Below are 19955 nucleotides of genomic sequence, written 5' to 3'. Positions count from 1 at the left end.
ATTGGAAACCTTTGTAAGGTATGCATAGATGTCTTTTTATTTATCTTGCCTGGGGTTTGTTGGGACTCTTAAAACGTTGAATTTAAATCCTTCACCTGTTTTCGGAAAATTCTGAGCCATTTATCTCTTCACATATTGCTTCTGTCCCATTTTCTCACTTTTCAGGGACTCCAGTTAAATGTATGTTAGACTTTCTCAACGTATTCTCACTGTATTCCTGCTGTATTCTTCGCACAGTCTCTTCTCTCCTGTGTTTTTCTCTCTTTCTTTCTTCCATGCTTCTTTTGGGATTGTATGTATGTGTGTATTCATGGATTGATTGATTGATTGATTCATTCATTCATTTTTACCTGTAATCCATTTTACTCATTTTTCTGCAGTTGTGTCTTAAATACTATCAAAGCCATTAATCTGGTTATTTCAGTTATTTATTTTTCAATTCAAGAATTTTAGTTTGGTCCCTTTTCAAATTTGCTGTGCCACTTTTTATAGAGTTCACTTTCTTGCCAAGTTTTTCAGTTTGGCTTTATCTTCTTGATCATAGTAAAAATACTTGTTTTATAGTCTGTGTTTGGGAATTCCACTCTCTGGAGATCCCATGTGTCTGTTTCTGTTGTTATTTCTGCTAGTTTCTGTCATTTTGTCTTGTCTCCTAGAGTGCTTGGTTTACTTTAATTGTGTACTGGACATTGTACTAGAAAAATTATCTGTAGAAATAATTTGAGGCCAAGAAAGATGTTATTTTCCTCTATAGATGACTTTATTTTTCACTTCTTGCCAGGTCCTGGTGGCACCAGCAACCCAGAATCATCTTAATACAATTTCAGGGCTTGAGATTTTCTGAGCCATCCAGATGGCCTGAAACTGGGCTGCAGTCCATGTGGAGGTTGGTTTATTTATATTTTTTCCTCATTTCTGTGGTGCAGTCTTTTTGGATCCTAGCCCAATGAGGATTGTACCAAGGTTCCCCCCCCTTGGTGGTGTTAGACTCCAATTTTTGTAAGCGTAACTCTGCAAACTCCAAATTGCATCTCATCTTCTAGGTTGCCTATTCAATATCACTAGATAGTTCCAGAGAAAAAGTATCTCCAGTGCTATGCTTACTCTCATCCTCTTCCTGATCTTAATCCAGTTAGCTCTTTTCTGATTTTCAAGAAGATATAAAAAAACATATGTGACAGATTTTTAAAGATGTCTTATGTAGGAAGCATAGTCTGAATTAAACTCTACCGTTATCAGAAACAGAAGTTCACCCATTGAGAATTTCGCCGGAGTTGCATTGAATCTAGAAATCTATTTGGGGAAAACTGAATCTTTCTGACGCCTTCCTATTTATTATATTGAAATACCTCTCCTTTATTTAGATCTTCTTCAATGTCTTTAAGTATAGTTTATTATTATCTGTGCATGGCTCTGCATGTCTTTTGTTAAATTTATTGCAAGTTTCTATTGTAAGTCATGTATTTTGCATTGTGATTTTATTGCTGTATAAAATGAAGTTGACTTTTATATATTGATTTTATATAAGCTACCTTGACCGTTTCTTATGATTTCTATTAACGGTAGATTCTTTTGAGTTTTCTATGTAGACAATCACATTGTCTACAAACAATGATAATTTTATTTACTTGAGTAAGCCTTTTTTCCTTCTTATTGGACAGGCTAGAACCTCTAGTGAAATGATGAATAGAAGTGATAATACTGCCTATCGTCTCCTTACCCTGATTTTATTTTAGTTTTATATTTTAAATATTTATGTATTTATTTTTGGCTGCGTCGGGTCTTAGCTGCGGCACGCGGGCTTCTCTCTAGTTGTGGCGTGCGGGCTCTAGAGTGCATGGGCTTAGTTGCCCCGCGCATGTGGGATCTTAGTTCCCTGACGAGGGATTGAACCCGGGTCCCCTGCATTGGAAGGCGGATTCTTAACCACTGGACCGCCAGGGAAGTCCTGTTACCCTGATTTTAAAGGATAGAAAACATTTCCAATATTACCCTATTTAGGATGATGTATATTGTATGTTTTTGTAGATCTTTGTCAAGCTAAGTTCTTTTCTAATTCCATTTTACTATGAGTTTTTAAAAATTATGAATGACTGTTGAATTTTTTGAATGTATTTTAGTGATTTTAATGATTAGAATGATCCTATTATTTTTATTCTTTAGGCTGTTGATGAGTAAATGACATTTAGATATCTTCTAATATTAAAATACTTTGCATTCTTAGATAAACCTGAATTGATCATGGGTGTATTATTTCTTTTATATTCTGTTAGAATTTGTTTGCTAGTATTTCATTTAGGATTTTTGGATATATATGCATGAGTTAAATGGGCCTGTAGTTTTTCTTTATCATATGTCCTAGTCTGGTTTGGATATTAAAGTTTCACTGGCTTCAGAGAATAAATAAGGGAGTATAGAAGAAGAGGAAATATCCCTTTATTTATTTTGTATACAACTGAAATGAGCACTTCTTAGAATGTTTGGTAGAACATGTCTATAAAATTTAATGTTCTTGACACCCCCCTTTTTTCCCCTGAGTGGGAAGACTTTAAATTATCATTTTGGTTTAAGATTTATAAGACTATCCAGAAATTTTATTTCTTCTTACATCAGTTTTAATCAATTATATTTTTCTAAGAATTTTTCTGCTTTTAATCTGTTTTTAAATTTATTGCCGTAAAGTGGTTGATGTGTTTTTGTTATCCTTTTATCATCTACTTTATTGTAGTTATGTCAGCTTTTTATTCATAATATTATTTATTTCTGACCTTCTCTTTTTATTTTATTGGTTTTACCAGAGACTTGTCTATTTTGTTAGTCTTTTCAAAGAAGCAACTTTTCCTTTATTTAGCTTCTCTATTGTTTTTTGCTTTCTCTTTCACTGAGAGCTGTTTTTATCTTTATTACTTTCTTTGAGTTTACTCTTCCTTCTGCTTTCTTTGAGTCTATTTTTTGGTCCTTTTTTCTTACTTTTTTTTTTTTTTTTTTTTAAAGTGCTTCTATAGCACCTTGTTGTTTTTTTTTTTAATTTAATTAATTAATTAATTTATTTATTTATTTATGGCTGTGTTGGGTCTTCGTTTCTGTGCGAGGGCTTTCTCTAGTTGCGGCAAGTGGGGGCCACTCTTCATCGCGGTGCGCGGGCCTCTCACTATCGCGGCCTCTCTTGTTGCGGAGCACAGGCTCCAGACGCGCAGGCTCAGCAATTGTGGCTCACGGGCCCAGTTGCTCCGCGGCACGTGGGATCCTCCCAGACCAGGGCTCGAACCCGTGTCCCCTGCATTGGCAGGCAGATTCTCAACCACTGCGCCACCAGGGAAGCCCCTTTTTTCTTACTTTTAAAGTTACACTTAGCTCATCAATCTTGAGTCTTTCCTCTTTTCTGATGTAAGTATAAATTTCCCTCAAAGCATCACTTTTGCTGTATCCTGGAGGTTTTTTTTTTTTTTAAACTTGACAAGTGGTAGTTTCTTTTTTTTTTTTTTAATTAATTAATTAATTTATTTATTTATTTATTTATGGCTGTGTTGGGTCTTCGTTTCTGTGCAAGGGCTTTCTCTAGTTGCGGCAAGTGGGGGCCACTCTTCATTGTGGTGCGCGGGCCACTCATTATCGCAGCCTCTCTTGTTGCAGACCACAGGCTCCAGATGCGCAGGCTCAGTAGTTGTGGCACATGGGCTTAGTTGCTCCGCGGCATGTGGGATCTTCCCAGCCCAGGGCTTGAACCCGTGTCTCCTGCATTGGCAGGCAGATTCTCAACCACTGCGCCACCAGGGAAGCCCCTATCCCGGAGGTTTTGATATGAAGTATCTTTATTATCATCATGCTCAAAGTATTTTAAAATTTCCATTATTATCTCTTTTTTGACCATGAGTTTTAGAATGGTGTGTTTTCTGGATTTTGTAATATTCTTAACCATTTTCTCTTTGAATAGTGCTTTCCCCCCACTGTATCTAATCTCTCCTTTGTGAACTTCTATATGTATCTCTCCTGTATTTTTATTTTTTTATAATGTTAAACACACCTATTTCATGGTTTCTCTTTGAGTCATCTCTTTTCTCCAGCCTTTGTGATATTATTCACCTGTTTCTTTTATCTGCTGCTTTCCCTCCTGTGAGCCATTTCTTGTGCTGTTTGTATTTTTTGACTGTGAGCTCATCTTTAATGGAGTGTTTTCCCCCTGCGGGTTTGGTGTGTCCAGGGTTGTGGAGAGTGGTTTTGTACTTGATTCTGCTGAGGCCCTTTGGATCTTACTAACCCAGGCAATTTAAATACATTATTGGCTTGGAATTCCTGCTTTACAGATAAGGTGTATACATTCAGATTCTACATCCACATGTGGCATAAGCTTATAATTAAATTTCTCATGGATGTCTTTTTTCCACCATCTGCAGCCCTGAGTGAATGGCATGGTTCCTTAATGCTCCCCTGGGCTGATGGGAAGAGTGTTTCTAGTCCTTTTTAGAAAAGTGTTGGGACACCCCTCTGGTTCTGGTTTTGTGAGGGGTGTTTAGCTGTATCTCCCACTTTGGCTGGGCTGAGGTTATGTCCTGTCAACTTGCAGGGGTGGAAAAGCCCACTAACAATCACTGGAGTCTGTGTCTGGTCTGACATACCTTTAGCTCCCACTCACTGCTCTGTTTTGAACAGCCTTTTTTTCTGGGATGTGGGGATTTATTTTCTTTCTTTTGAAGTTGACTATATGTTGAAAATTTCCTTCCTCTTTGTGTGTATGTTTTTATAGGTAGAAGGGGCCCTTCTGTATCAGCTCAGCCTGCCATTTTGCAGCTCCTTAAATATAAGAAATAGAGACCAAGGACAGAATCCTGGGTCCAACGATATAAAAGCAACAGAAATAGGAAGTGAAATCCAACAAGGAGATGGAAGAAGCAGTAAGAAAAGAACAAGGAGAGAGCTGGTCCTTAGGAAACGAGGGAGAACAGGGCTTTGAGAAAGGTGAGGCCAGCTTTTCCCCCAGATGCCATACTGTTCATCCTGCAGACTCAAGAGGCCTCTTTGGAAAGAAAACTCAGAGAAACATAAAAGCAGGGAGACTGCCTGAATTTATAAAGGGAAACCAAGGTACTGGTTCTCTCTCTACCCTCAAGAAGAACTGCTTAGGAGTAATTTGGAAACTTGTTGCTCTTGTGAACCTAGGAAGGACTCCTCCTTACATTTTTACCTGAATGTACCAATGGCTACCTCTCAGGACCTTCAGAGACAACAAGGAGGGGGTGGCATTATTTTGCATGTTGGGGGTTGGCTTGCCTGTTGGTACTCTTCTCTGTCACCTATATCTTGTTATTTTGGGGCCACGTGTGATAAATGTGATCAATAAGAACAAACCCACATTACTTTCCTCCTGTTCCTTCCTATCCCCTCCATTGCTCCTGGAATATTCTTAGCCATTGTCTTTTTGGATAATGCCTTTCTGCATCCCAGTCACACAAATTCATACACTTTAAGGTTCCATTTGGGCTTCTATTTGAAGGAATCTCAGTTCTGGTTCCGTGGATCCTTGGGGCTGTGGAGGGGATGTTGCAGCTGGGAATATACCTGTGCAGGGTGCAGGGCCGTGCAGGGTGTAGGAACCTGTGTGCACATGTACTTGTGAGCCTGCAGTAAGGATGTTAAGTTTTTACATCACTTGTAAGTTTTCGAACAGTGACCACCTTCTGTCATCTTGCTACAACCCTGGAAATGGGTAGTGCTGATATCAACATCCCCCTTTTACACGTGAGGGAACTGAGGGCTAGAGAGGTGAAAGTGACATCCCCAAAGTCACTCTGTCTCTAACAGCAAGCTAGAGATAGAGCTGACCTCCAGTTTAGGCACCCCACCTCTGAGCCTGATGCTTTTCCCTCCACTTCATCCTGCTTATGCATGTTCGTGCAGGCTTAAGTGGAAACACCCATCTCTACACCCAGGTTTCTGCCAACCTGATCACAAACATCCTGTGAAGCCTCTCTGCCCCTCACCCCCACCCCGTGGTGGCATGCCACACACTAGGAGAGACTAAGTTCCTTCCTCCCTTTTCTCTCCCAACCCCTGTCTTTTAGACATCTGCCACTGCTGCTGTCAGACCTCAGAGGTGAATGAATTGTTGACCCAGCTCACAGAATTTACATAGCATTTCTGGGTAGAAACAATAGCCAATACCATCTTTCTTGGCATTACTTTTTATTGAATACAGACTTACAGTCTTTAAATAACTTGAATATAGTGCTTTCAATATACAGTTCTTTAGTCATACATATATTTCTTTAGAGCACAAAACTGTAACCTAAAATTGAAAGGCTATAAATACACATGTACATATTGCCATAAATCTAGAACTATTTTATAAAAATAGAACTCAAATATCAACTTTATATATTTTGGAAACTTAGCAATATTGTAAGGTGGCCACATACATTTTTATTATGCATCACTGTCCCCCAAATGTTTGTCTCCAAGTTTCATTTTCCATCCCTTTGGGGACACTTGGAACAGTCTCCTTTACCAGGGTCCCCGCAGAGACGCCCATGGCCATGGCTCAGCATTCCCTTTACATAAAGGCTCAGTGCATCCACCTGTTCTTGGAGGGGGAAGACCAGCTTCCAGCCCCTTCCTCAGAGGGAGGAGGTGTTCCCTCCAGCCAAACGTCTGCCATCCACACATGGTTGATACCTGAATATACAGTCAGGTTCCTTTCCCTACGCTCAGAGAATGGCAGATATGAGTTCGGTTCTGTCAAATCAGTGTAGAAAGTTTGAAACAAACATCACCTGAACAATGCCTGCTGGGGTAACATCATCCTGACAGCGGGCACCGGTGCCCACCTGCTTGTGGAAAGTTCTTTACACACGTGATATACAATCCTGACAACCTCACAAGGCCGGGACACTCTTGTTCCCATTTGATGATGGAGGCAATTGAGTCTCTGGGCTTTTAAGTTTCTTGGCCAAGGTCAGTGGGGCTGCCTGATCCCCAAACCAGAGTTCTCTGCCTGCCCAGAAATCCATGGAGAGAAACCAGAAGAGAACTTGGATCTTCACTGTGGTCATTTGATGAGAACAGATAAGTGGCTTTGGGTCAACTTAACAGCAGGTGGACAGCAGTTCCCCAAACATTCCCAGAACTCTTGGGCTGCACCTTTGCAGGGGGAGCAGGAAGGTGGACGTGTGAGGGAAGAAGCATGGACCTATAGACCAATAATTTTGAAGGGCAGTGCCAGAATCTCCCAGATCATCCAATAGAAATCCTCAATCTAAAACCAGGGGTTGAAGGAATTCACTACATTGGGCTGTTTGTGTTACAAAGAGCCCAGTAAAGGTTAAAAGGCCCATCCCATCTCAGCCCTGCCCGCTTCCATACAGGGCAAAGTGCAGAGAGTTGGCGCAGTGGTCTGAAGAAGGGACACGTGCAGGGTCCCTGGGCCAGTGCGGAGGGCTCAGAGTGATACAGAGCAGGATGGGCAGGGGCAGGGAGGCTTTTCCAGAAAACCCCGCAGGGAGCATGGCAGAACTCAGCGTGACGGGAGCCCAGCTCTGCACCTCCCCTGGACAGAGGCAGGCCTCAGCTATTTGCAGTTTTGATTTTTCTGGTTGCTTTCCCATAAAAATATGCCCCAGCAGAAAGTGCCTCTCACATCTCCTCCACGATCACAGCCTCCCCAGACAATCTCACCTCGGCTCTGTGGACTGTCTGCCCCTCTGTCAGGGCTGGCTCTTCATGTGGCCATTCCCTCCTCCCAACCCCGCTCTCTGCCAGCTGTGCCCTCAGCCCCCAGGCCAGTGGAGAGCCCTGCTCTGGGCTCCTCCACACGAGTTTTAGGCAGAATCCCTAGATAACATCCTCCACATAAAGGAGCCCAGCTGTCCAAGGGTGTCCTGCTTAGGCCGCTAAGATCATATTCTGAAATTAACGTCACAGTGGTTTTCTTAAAAGCCTCTCTTCAGAATGAACAAAACAAAACAAATAAACAACAGCAGCAGAAAACCCCCGAAGCATCCCTCTCTCCTCTAAAAGACAGATCACCTATCAGGGCATGTTTCTTGTGAAGGCGGGTGGGAACGCAACCAGAAAAAATGCAAGTGGCAGGACCCCTGGGGAAGTGGTCCCCGCCACGTCCCCGGGGGAAGCAGGGAGCAGCTGCTACTCCAGGGCAATGGTAGACCATTTTTTTTTCCCTTTTAGACTAGCCCGACCAGATTTTCTGAACTCAATGGAAGGCTGCTTCCGGGAGGCAAAAGGAGAAATGTGTCTGCAGGCCCAGATCATTATATTTTAAATTAACTTGTGCTCTGTGTGTGTGTGTGTGTGTGTGTGTGTGTGTGTGTGTGTATGTCGGGGGCTGGGTTAGTGCTTACAGGACTGTGTGTCTCGGGGCAGGTCACTCTGAATGCCATGACCAGACTGCTTTGAATCTGAAAACAAAGCCCCCTACTCCTCCCAAAAAGACACAAGGTAATGACCTGGAGTTAGCCTCTTCCTTTGTGGTTCATTTGGGTACATTGCACATAATAAGGTGACTCTTTCATTGGGCAGAAACATCACCTGGACACGCTAGGTCCTGCTGGGAAGCAAACCAATATTAAGCTTCCATGGCCATGGAGGGAAGGCAGTGGTGCCTTCCCCATCTCGCCCAGGCCACCTCCGGGCCAGGCTGGTTTTATTTCCCAGTGCACAGGCCTGAGGGCACCTTGATCAATAATGATGATTCCCATGCATCTTGAGGGACGCTTTCCTCCTAACACTCCAGCTTTGTGTGATGCCTCAGTGTGGTCTGTGTGTTGGGTCCAGAGTTACAGGGGAGCTACAGAAAGCTGGGGTAAGTGTTGGGACAGGGGTTCAGCAGGGTCTGGCAGCTGCAGAATGCTGGGTTTGGGGAGGTGAAACCTAGTGGCAGCAGTCAAGGTTGGTGCCCCTGGCTGGGCCTTGTTACTTTTTCCTTTTTCACCAGTGGCTTGCCCGTGGCACACGGTGGCCGACTGCAGAGGCCTCTCATTTCAATGAGGCTTTCTTCCACAGCTTTTGCAAACTTGGTTGAAGAGGTCTCTTTGGAGCCATGGAAGCTGGAGATGCAGAAAAGGATGCTCTCTGGCTGGGGGTTGTAGCAGGTGCCATAGCCATTGGGTACCACAGGACCATAGCAGCAAAACATCTCCATGGTGGTGGGCACCTGGAGGAGAGGACAGATCAGAAGCTGCTTGTTCTGAAAGTCTGCTACAAAGCATGGCGTTCCAACAACCCAGGGGCCTCGATGGGATATTTGCTTCTCTCTGACTATTTTCCACCTGGGTGTTTGACTGAATTAACCACATCAACTGATTGCTTCATCATGGATGGCCACAGCCAGAGTCGTCAAAACAAACCCATCTAACTGCATGAAATCAGAAGAGGAAGGGCCATAAGGCCTTCCCTGGTGTGAAATCTGCTCTACTTGTGAAGTCAGAAGCTCCCAGAGTGACCCGGTGCTGGGTCTCAGCCGAGTCTCTCCTTCACCTGGGGGCTGTTTGAATCACCGAGGCAATCAGAGCAATTTACTAAATGGTACCCTGGTGGCACCCAACAGTTAGATGGCTTCCCAGAGAGAGTAATTTATGAACTGCAGGAAATCTGGCTCGTCTTCTCTGTCGATTTTTCCCACATCCTTAATTACTGTCAGTATTGCCTGGCTGGTCTGATTTTCTCCCCACAGCCTGGCCACGCACAATTACCCAGCACTGGGCATTTCAAAGATTGCCATCAACTGGAGTTTTAGTTATGTACCTGATATGTTTTGAATTCAGAGGGCAGAGATTTTTGTAATTTGGATCACAAACCAAGAAAGTGTTTCTGAAGGCATTCAAGCCATAAATGTTCATTCCAGTTGGAAAAAAGAGTCACCACACCCTAAATTAATTTTATTAGCTGGCTTTAGAGGGAAAATAGAGCACATTCTTGAGCAGGTGCAGGGTGGGGTTTGCTTTAAACCCACAGGCTCTGTGTGCTCGGGCCTTCAGAAATGACACTGGCCGTTTTAATGGGGCAGAACAAACCATTAGTCTTGCTAATAGAGTCACCTCATTGTCAGATAAATTTGCCGTGTAACAGCCGAAGGCCATAAAGCCGTTCCGAAGCACTTTTTGCCCATGGATGGTTTCCTGAAGAATTTATGTTGTTGTGTTCTGCCCTCGTTTATTCACGTCTGCAAGCTCACTGCCATAATGCCAAAATGAAATTACTGAGTGGGCTTTTATCCTCAAACACAACTTTATCAGCCCTTTTTATTGCCCACGTCCAGCTTTTCGCAGATGAGGTGGAGTTTTAGTAAATTGACATTCGCGGGGGGCGGGGGTGGGGGGAATAGGTAATTTCTCCCCTAAATGGCTGCCTTTCTCTAATGGATTGCATTCTGTTTCTGTGTCAGTGGTCCTCCAACAGAACAAGCCTGTAGCACTGGTTAGGAGATGCTGGGCCGGCAGTGGCCCCTTAGAATGATGGCTGTGACCTGATTGGAGGACCCTGTCCATGCCAGGCGCTGGGCTGGGCTTTCCACTGATATTGTCGCATCTGCTTGAGCCAGGACTTTGCTGTGGGCCTGTCGGGCTTCAGAGCCTGTGGTCACCATGGTGGAACACCACGTCTCAGGCAACATTGGAAGGAGTAAGCCTAATGGTTAGGGCACCGGAATGGGTGTTCTCCCATCCTGCCCACCTCTGCTAAGGCGGCATTCGTGATTATGCCCATTTAGAAGGTGGGGAGACCTGCACTCTGAGCGTTCAGGTCCTTCTGCTGAAGGCCACGCAGCTCACTGGAAGCAGAGCCAGGGCTTGCCTGACTCTAAAGCAGCGGGCTGTAGACACCAAGCTCTTTAGAGAGCCCACTGCTTCCACTAAGTGGCTTCTTGGGTGACGGCCATGCTAGGGCTGTACCTGGCTGGTGGAGAGGACAAACCGGTTGCTCATCAGGTATGTTTCATCCGTGAACATCTCGGGCAGTTCCTTGCACACTTCCCGAGCCAGCTCCCGCAGCCCCAGCAGGTGGTTGTCAATGGCCATCCCTGTTATGGCCTGGGTAGTTGGGGACAAAGAACAGGACATGAGACATGGGCTCCCCCTCCTCCCCTCCTCTCTAGTCCGAAATGCTAATGGGGACTAACTGCTCTCGCCTACCCAGTACTTGCTGCAGACCATGTGTGTGGGTGACCGCCCAGGACCGACCACTGTACTACACGGCCTCTGCTCCTTGGGCCCTTGTGCATTTCTACGTACACAGGATGAGCCAGAGCAGGTTGGGTTCTAACACAAGGATGCCTGAGTTAAAAGTCAGTGAGTCTGAGTCCTCCCAACAGCATGGTCCCTGCTGGCGTTCACTGTGTGTAACTACTCCGTGCTCTAAGTGGAAAGAGTGGGGCCGGCTGGGCCATCCCCAGTACCTTCTCAGGTAGGGCAGGAATCTGGGCAGGAGCACGGGTGCTGGGCCCCATCCAAGCATGGGGAGGGGTGCCCCGGGCTGTCACTGACTCTCACCACAGACTCTCACCACAACCAACACTTCATACTCCAGCAGGAGCCCAAGGAATGAGGGGTAGAGAGCACTGAGGTCTGTTCCTGAGTCTTGGCTGCTGTTTCGTAGGCTCAGAATCAATTCAACTAAACTGGATTCGTAATCTAAGAATAATTTTGAGACAGGAACTAGACAGCTTAGCAGAGGCTCAGCTCATATTTTCAAGGGTTTTTGGATGAAGAAAGGGTTTTTCTTTTTGTCACAGGTATTTGAACTCTTATCAAAGGATAAGAGAGGGACTTTCCTGGCGGTCCAGTGGTTAAGACTTTGCCTTCCAATGCAGGGGGTGCGGGTTCAATCCCTGGTCGGGGAGCTAAGATCGCACATGCCTCGTGGCCAAAAAACCAAAACATAAAACAGAAGCAATATTGTAACTAATTCAATAAAGACTAAAAATGGTCCATATCAAAAAAATCTTTTGAAAAAAGGGGGGGGTAAGAGAATAGCAGTGGAAGCAGTGGTAAGAGAATTTCTATGTAGGAGGAGCCCAGGGGTGGTGGTGGTGTGGCTGGAAGTGAGGCAGTGAGGCCAGGGCACTCGTTCTTCATATTCCCCACTGGAGGCTGCATGTGTAGCATGCACATGGGTTTTGCTTGGATTACATGCTTATTTGGGGCAATTTGGGGGGCTGATGGAGACATGGGGGCCACATCTGGCCTCTCGTATTAACCTCTGGATCAACATCAGGGTAATTGTGAGTAACTCTCGGGGGTTTCACGGTTACGTAAGATGGCCACTTAGCTGTTAACGCCCCACATAGGAGGAAACCTCCCATCACAATGAACTTTGTTTAGGTTTACAAGTCACGTTTTGGAATTTGACAGCTGTTTTCTTTCAGTTGAGAATGAATGCATAAAGATGACTCAGAGGCCCCAGTCTCTCCAAATGCACCTAATTATGGGCTGAAAAGACTTGTTCTACAACCACCGCTCACTTTAGACGTGCCCCATTAGGACAGAGGGGAAGAACTGTGAGACAGACCAGCTATGAAGTAGATGCACTTTAAATTTCTCTGGTTGCCTCTGTTTAATGACTGATTTGTGTAGATCTATCAAAGCAGCTACTCTGTGCAGCAGCCAATCCACCCCTGTTTTCACCATCTCTGAAGTCACTGTAGCAACTGGGGTTGATTTAACAGGTTGTTTGGATCACAGCCATGAGTAGTAATGAGTAAAATGACTCAGCATTCAGTCTTTCGTTCATTCAAGGGATCTTAATTGAGTACCTACTATGTGCCTGAGCAGCTGCTAGAGAACAAAGCAGTCACAGACTCAGCCTCACGGAGGCTTAGGTGTGATGGGAGACAGATGTTAACCAACCATACAAATAAGCTTGTGATCAAAAACTGAGTAAATGCTAGGAAGGAAAAGCATAAGGTGCTGTGAGAGTATGTGATAGCGAGTCTGAATCACATTTGCTCCTTTCCCTGGAATTTCCTTTCTCCACTACCACTACCAAATATACTTGCCAGATATCTGGAGGTTTCCTGGCTTCCTCCCTCTGTCCCTTACCCTGCACGGCCAACCAGGTACCAGATTTACCCACAAAGCATCTTTATAGCTCTCCTCTTTCCATCCCTTGTCTCTTTTACTTAGTCGTTTTCACCAACTTAAAATAGTTAAAATAACAGAAGCCTATGGCAATGCTTTGGAGGATATTTTTCTAAATTTTTCATAAAAATTTAAATCATTATCAAAGTTGTATATTTATAGTTAAAAAAAAAACCCCAAGTAAGCCAAAGGCTTATGTCGCTTTGCCAGCACTGAGTCCCACTCCACAGAAGCAATCACTTGGAACCCTTTTTGTGACTGACTTTCTTAGTTCTAAACAACATGCTGAGACTGCCGTTACTGCATTTTTCAGTTTTCTTATTATAGAAGATGAAACTTTGGCTCTTTTATATCCCCACTCCCCAAATACACTTCTACTCGCCTATGCTCCCAAATAGAGTTACATTTGGACTCCTTGTTGCTTGATCAATATTCAGTGTTTACATGGTTATAATTATGCAGGTATTCACAGTTGAGTCCTGTAGTGTATTAGGATTAGATTTCCTTTCTTATTCAGTTTTTTGTTTTCCCTAGAAATGACAATTTGTAAGTAATTAAATTATGATTTTCCCACTTGCTTACCTTTCTATGTATCTGTAACTAATTGATTCCTAAACCCTTAGCTGGAAGTGTAAAACTTCCCTTAATACATTAAAATGTATCAGATAATTTATCAATTTAATTTCTCCTTTCACTTCTTGCTTCTCTGTGGACTGATTGTTCTCTGGGTCTGCTGAACAGCTGTCAACTTGGGATCTCCCTTTACTCTCATCCTCTTTCTCTACTTCTTTCTTGTGTTGAATCTTCTGATGTTTGAGCTTATGACTTCCCTTTTTGTGCTTTATTCTCTTACATTAGTGGTCTATATCCTCCAATAGTTTTACAAGAAAGAGAGCTTAATAAGTAAAAATTTTAAGACCTTATCTGTATAAAATGTCTTTATTCTAGCTTCAAATTTGATAGTTTAGCTGGGTATAGAATATGCATTAAAAATCATTTTCCCTCAGAATTTGAAGGCATTGTTTCACTATCTTCCACCTTCCAGTGATGTTAAGCCCAATTACGTTTTTATTCCTGATCTTTGTATTTGATTTTTTTTCCTCTCAGACTCTTTTTTTTTTTCATACCAAGGAAATTGGACAACACTAAGGTCAAAGGAGGAACTGAGGGGCTAACTGCTTCTCATATAGATCATCAGCGAATCCTCTTCTTTTCAGCTCCACATGCACTCCTACTTCTGGTGGAGCCTCCAACACCTGAGCCGTTCTGAGGTTCTGCAGTGCACTTCACTGGGCTCCTGGGTCTCCCTCACTGTTCACTTGGGTTTCAGCTTTCTCTGGTCTGCTAAGTCAGATGCCATCTGTTCTACTTTCCAGCTCTGAAACTTTGTTGTCATCTCCTTTCCCATTCTCTTTGCTCTAGTGTATTTATGGCTTAAAAAAACACCCCTTTGCTGATGTTTTTGAGGGTTTTAGAGGGAGTGACAGTAAACCCTTGTGTTCAGTTCACCATGTTTGATCAGAAGTTTGTGTCTTCCTCTTCAACACCCCCTGCCCCTGCTCTACGTCAGTCCTTTTACCAGCTCCCCCTAAACATTATATAGGTCCCTAATTCTGTCTCTTGGCAGACCAGCCCACGCTCCAACTAGTCCTTCTACCTTGTCACCAGGGTAAGCTTTGTGACAGGTAAATCCAGCATCATGAGCTTTCCTGCTTTTCTGTCCTTTGCAAGCTGCACACATGGAACTACTTGCTTTTCCTCCAATATGTCTTATTCTCTCAAGACTCTTTGCCTTTGCACATGCTGTTCCCTTCTGGGGCCATCCTTCCCTTCTATACCCACCTGACAAGCACTTCTTCATGCTTCAAGTCTCATATTAAGCACCACTTCCTCTGAAAAGTCTTCCTGGCTCTCCCAAGCAGAAGAAGGAGCTTGCTCCTCCATGTTCTCTGCTACTTCCTGAAGCATGTAAGGCCTCTTCTCCCAACTACACGGTACACTCCCCAAGCACAGGGCTTCATTTTTTATTTCCTAGTACCCAGGGCCTTGCCTGGCATAAAGCAGGAAAACAAAGGATACCCACTGAATACATGACAGCGAGCTTGATTTTCCCCAAACAGAACAAACACTTAGCTATTCCGATGAATCAGGGACCTAGCAACTGAATTACAGAAAAGCCTATATTGGCTATTTCTAAAACCCAGATACGTGTTGTGCTTGCTTTCAAGTATATAGAGTGAAATCAGTCAACTCCTTTTCATGGATTATATGATCCTTCAAAGACTGTATCAGAATGATTTGCAATTAATACATTGATCACCAGCCCAAGCAGTAGCTTATTCTCTGTTTGTATGCAAATGATGGCTTTGCAGTGCTAGAAAATATATTATTTCCCTAAACTAGGGAAACATTTCCCTTACAATTTCGATTTCACCATTAACTTTCAGCAAATATTTTTTTTTTATTCACAGGCAGTATAAATAAATACATGGAGAATAAGAAGACAAAACTAGTCCTGAGTGGGAATAAATACCGCCTCAACTGAGATTGTGCCAAGTGTGCAAACCACCACACATCTGACTCTCTTGTATAAATTGTAAAGTGCTATACATGTTGGTGCTATTATTATTGTTGTTGTTGTTGTTTCAAAGCCCATTCACTGTATTCTTGTAAAATCCGTGTAAAAACCAGGAGTGGTGTGTTACCCGGGTTCTAAAAATAAGAAAGAGGAGGCCCTGAGAGGTGAGGTGCCCTCACCAAGTCGCTGCACAGGTGGTGGCCCGGCTGTCACCCAGAGCCCATGCCGAGGCCCCAGGTCTGGGCACAGCCCACAGTCCTGAGCTGAGGCGAGGTCACTCACCATGACTGTGTACTCGGTCTGGGCTCGGATGGCCTCCTTCAGGAGCAGTAGCTTCTCTGAATCCTGTAAATGGACCAGAGACACAGCGCATGGGGCTTTAAGAGGCTGCTCAGTGGCAGACAAGCTAAAGGAGCTGGTTGTCTCGGGGCCGAGAGGACAGGCGGTCCACAGCCGCCTCACTGGTCCCCCCTGAGACTCCTCGGGCCAGCAGAACTTACCGGCACGGTGGCCGTGCGGTCAGTGATGGTTTTCACAAAACGCAGCGCCTCCAGAGTGGCTGATCGAATGTTGTCCACCCGTCCCTCGCGGAACCGACGGATGGACGCGCTCTCGTAGGTGGGCACGAGTCTCCTGTGGAGCCTGCACGGGATGCAGGAGGAATGGCAGACGGTGCTGCCTTCTCAGGGAGTCATAAACGCTGAAATAGCCTCGGCTGCCCTTACTTTTACAATCCTGCCTTCGCTCTGCACAGTATTTCATTTTAACGCTAATAGAATTCTGGAGGAGATTCCCCAAAGATGAATGTCGGGGAGCCTCGGATATGAAATGCTGAGCACACTTTCCTGCGTGGGTGATACTGTGTGGATATAAAATAAGGAAGACGTGACTGGTAGTTTTTTAAAAGTCCCAGTCTGGTGGGAAACCTAGAGTTTTCTGTGAGATCCAATGAGTGTTTGATTAATAGCACAGCATGGACTAATTCATCATTCGCACTCTTGAGGGAATCCTGTTTTATTTAAAAACAATTCAAGCATGACCTATGGATCGAGGCAGGGAGGGGGCCTTAGTGGCCGTGGGTGTCAGCCACTGCAGAGGCTCACCGTCCAGGGGCAGCAGGGCTTCCAAACAGACCCATGGGCACAAGGGCTGTGCCTCTCTTCCCTCACGTCTGTGACCAGAAGAGCAGTGGCTGCTGTCCCCACCAGCCAGAGCAAGTCTTTTCCCCTTGCACACCAGGCTGGCACATGCCCTTCTCACCAGTCAGGAAAGTTGTTGGTGTTGGGGTCAGGGAGGGGAAAGACATAGAACTCAGAGACGGGCAGTGACACCCCGAAGTCACACAGCAAGTTGGGGCCCTGTATCTTGGCCTCCTCGGGGCATGTCTCTCCCACCCTGGGTGAGCTCCAGGAGGAGGGAAGGCCGAGTCTGATTTGGCACAGTGCTTGGCACCATATGGCTTGCCAAGCAAATGGCATTTTCTGTACACTTATGTCTCATTTCTCCAAGACTCTGGCAGGGAGCTCATTTCCTGTATCTCTCTAGCCCCTGAGGGCAAATGCCATGCCGAGCACAAAAGTAGATGCCATCACTGGCTGGTCGCTGATCAACCCCAATTTAGGTAGCTTCCAGATTTCTGCTGAATCTAGGAGCAGATTAAAAAATATCTTTTTTGTTATAGCTGAAACTCTGAAGAATGCATTCCATGGGCAGCAGGTCATATTTTGCCTATTCAATGAGCCCGGGAGCCTCTGGCCACATCTATTCCTGGCCATGTCCAGTGACAACAAAGATCCCTGGAGGGTGGAGTTGGGAGGCTCTATGCAGTGTCCACCAGCCCCTCTGGGCTTTGGATCTGAAGCTCTGAAGTGCTTGCCAGGGGGGTACCAGTGCAGCAGTGTCCCCAATTATGGCACCAGCAGGACACTGACCTCGTGGCCCATTTTAGCCAGATGCCATCTGAGTATCAGAACGGCATTGATTGCAGTTCCAGAGGCCGGGTCCTGCCGGCGAGGTCTCCATGTCCTGGCGATGAGCCCATCCTCGTGTGGGGTGACGTCAGCCTGACAGATGACAGAGTGGCTGCACTCCCTTCCTCATGGGTCACAGCCCCCTGCGTGGGACACTGGGCTCTGGGATGCTGCCTGCTCATTAGTGACACCTCCTTGCCCTGGCTTTCTCCAAGGTCGCTTTATGCCTCCCCTGGTTGCAAACCGAAAGCAGGTTCTGGTGGGGGCATAGTGCTATTTACTGCCCGTGCCAGTTTCTGAGCTGTTGCTTCTGGAATGCTGAAACCAACAGGGACCAGCCCTGTCTTGAGGAAGATCTATTTTGCATTTTACTTTTCGCCTCCTATAAAAGACCAGTTAGGCTCCCAACCCTGCCTTCAACCCTTACCTCCCTACGCTGCATCCCTTCCCCAACACACAGCTACCATTATAGAGATCTGTCTAAACCACACACCTCACTGTGCCACCCTGGGCTAAAACTCCTGCAGTGTCTTCTCATGTCTGTGACAATCCCTGATGCCTACTCTGTCCCAGGCGTGCAAGATACCCAGAACATCATGCCTGGGGGAGACAGTCTAGAAAACAAAGTCAGCAAATCAATGAACAAGGGAGCCCACATGAATAACGACTGCCATGAAGGAAAAAGAGCACAATATGCTGTGACAGAGAACTGGGTGGCAAGGGGCCCCGAGGTGGCCTCTGAGGGCTGACACCTGGGCTGAGACCTGAGCGGTGGGAAGGAGCTGATATGTGAAGAGCAGTGGTGACAGGTGGGTGGGCAGAGGCAGAGCCAGAGCAAAGATCTGGAGGCAGAAGAGAGCTTGGGGGCAGGGCCCCAGGGAAGGCTGGTTCACAGGGAGCCTTTCAGGGAGCTGGACTTTGTTCTAAGCGTGAAGGGAAACATGGTAGGTGATAAAGACTGATTTGCATATTTCAAAGTTCATGCTTCATGAAGACAGGATTATAGGGGACAAGAGTGGAAGCAGAGACCCCCCCCCCCACCAGGGCATGCTACAGTTGACCAAGCACTAGATGATGGGGGCTTGGAAGGGGCCGATGGCAGTGGAGGTGAAGGGAAGAGGATGGAGGGTAGACATTTGGAGGAGAATTGACATGGGGATGAGGGGAATGAGAGACAGAGACAAATCAAGCCCCAAATCTTTGACTTGACCCCCTTGCCGGGGCGGGCAGGGTGGAGATGCTAGTTCCGTTTCCTTATCAAGGCCAGGAAACGTGGAGAGGAACAGGTCACAATAATACAGGGACCCAGGTGGGCTGGGTGAGATCAGGAGGAGAAGCAGCCTCCCCACCTGATGTCCTCATCCCCTGCCTGGCCCTTGTGAGTTCTGCGTTCCTTCCCTGTGAGCTCTGTGCCCCTGGGCCATCGCTCGCCAGCTTCTTGACTGCAATATCCTTCTTTTCATTTCTGAGGTTGGACTCATGCTTTGAAACCCAGTTAGGTGACACCTCCTTCCATGCAGCTTGCCCTGATCATACCGCCATCCTCTAGGCCCACAGAAAGTCATCTCTCCCTCCAAGATGCTTCTAGGCTCTAGAGTAGCTTGTCAGTCAGCCCACCTTGGCAGGCTGTGCTTACCTATAGAAGGCCAGCTGGAGGGCCACCTGAATAAAGGCATCGGGGCTGCACTTCTGCTGCTTAATGAATGTTTTCCCATAGTCGTCAAATTGATAAACGATGAAGTCGAGATTCTTTACTATTCTGTGGAAGAAAAAGAAAAGATGCATTCATCACATGCAAAATAGAATGCACTCACCACAGGGTCTAATGAAGTTTCTCCATCCTGGTCTACGTCCCAGCACGCTAGATATCCAGTGCACTGTCAGAGACAGGCCTTGACGTTTGGAAGTGGCAGAAGGCACGCCAAGCAGGGTGACTCTGAGCTAAAGCTGAGGCTTGGCTGGGCAGTGGCCCTGCTCTGGGGGTAGGGGAGGTGGGCCTGGCTGCAAGGAAGGACACGGAAGCACGAGGGACACTTGCACGGGCAGGGAGAACACTGCCTACAAGTCCTAAAAATTCATTGCCCACAGAAGAAGGCCTGAAAGAGGCCATGCATCTGATCTGTTTGGGAAGGTGTGTCCAGCATCCCTATGGACTCTTTTGGCATCCCGGCCATCCTGCCAGACCTGCAAATCCCCTATGTCCAGGGAAAAGCCCGTTTCTCTGATGGCTGCAAGCAGCATCTCCTCGCTGAGACTCGTCCCTGTTGTGCTATGGAAGAAAGGTCTGGAGCCTGGCCGCCGGTCATGGTCACCACAGCAAGAGCT

At 45.8% G+C, this 19955-nt stretch overlaps 1 protein-coding gene across 1 annotated transcript in view; it reads right to left on the bottom strand.

Moving 5' to 3' along the window:
- Nucleotides 1-8877: 8877 nt before the first annotated feature.
- CHAT (choline O-acetyltransferase) overlaps nucleotides 8878-19955 on the bottom strand; it is a 47127-nt gene continuing 36049 nt past the window's right edge. Inside the window, exons 10-14 of the mRNA XM_082407914.1 lie at nucleotides 19267-19389; nucleotides 16161-16302; nucleotides 15943-16005; nucleotides 10899-11036; nucleotides 8878-9163 (exon numbers count right to left, since the gene is read on the bottom strand). Of these exons, the coding sequence (XP_082264040.1) occupies nucleotides 8894-9163; nucleotides 10899-11036; nucleotides 15943-16005; nucleotides 16161-16302; nucleotides 19267-19389 (736 nt within the window). The 3' untranslated portion in view covers nucleotides 8878-8893. The remainder of the gene's footprint in view (nucleotides 9164-10898; nucleotides 11037-15942; nucleotides 16006-16160; nucleotides 16303-19266; nucleotides 19390-19955) is intronic.

The sequence above is a fragment of the Balaenoptera borealis genome (genome assembly GCF_965194805.1).
Source record: "Balaenoptera borealis genome assembly, chromosome: 10".
Lineage (NCBI taxonomy): Eukaryota > Metazoa > Chordata > Mammalia > Artiodactyla > Balaenopteridae > Balaenoptera > Balaenoptera borealis.
This window is presented reverse-complemented; position numbering and strand designations above follow the sequence as displayed.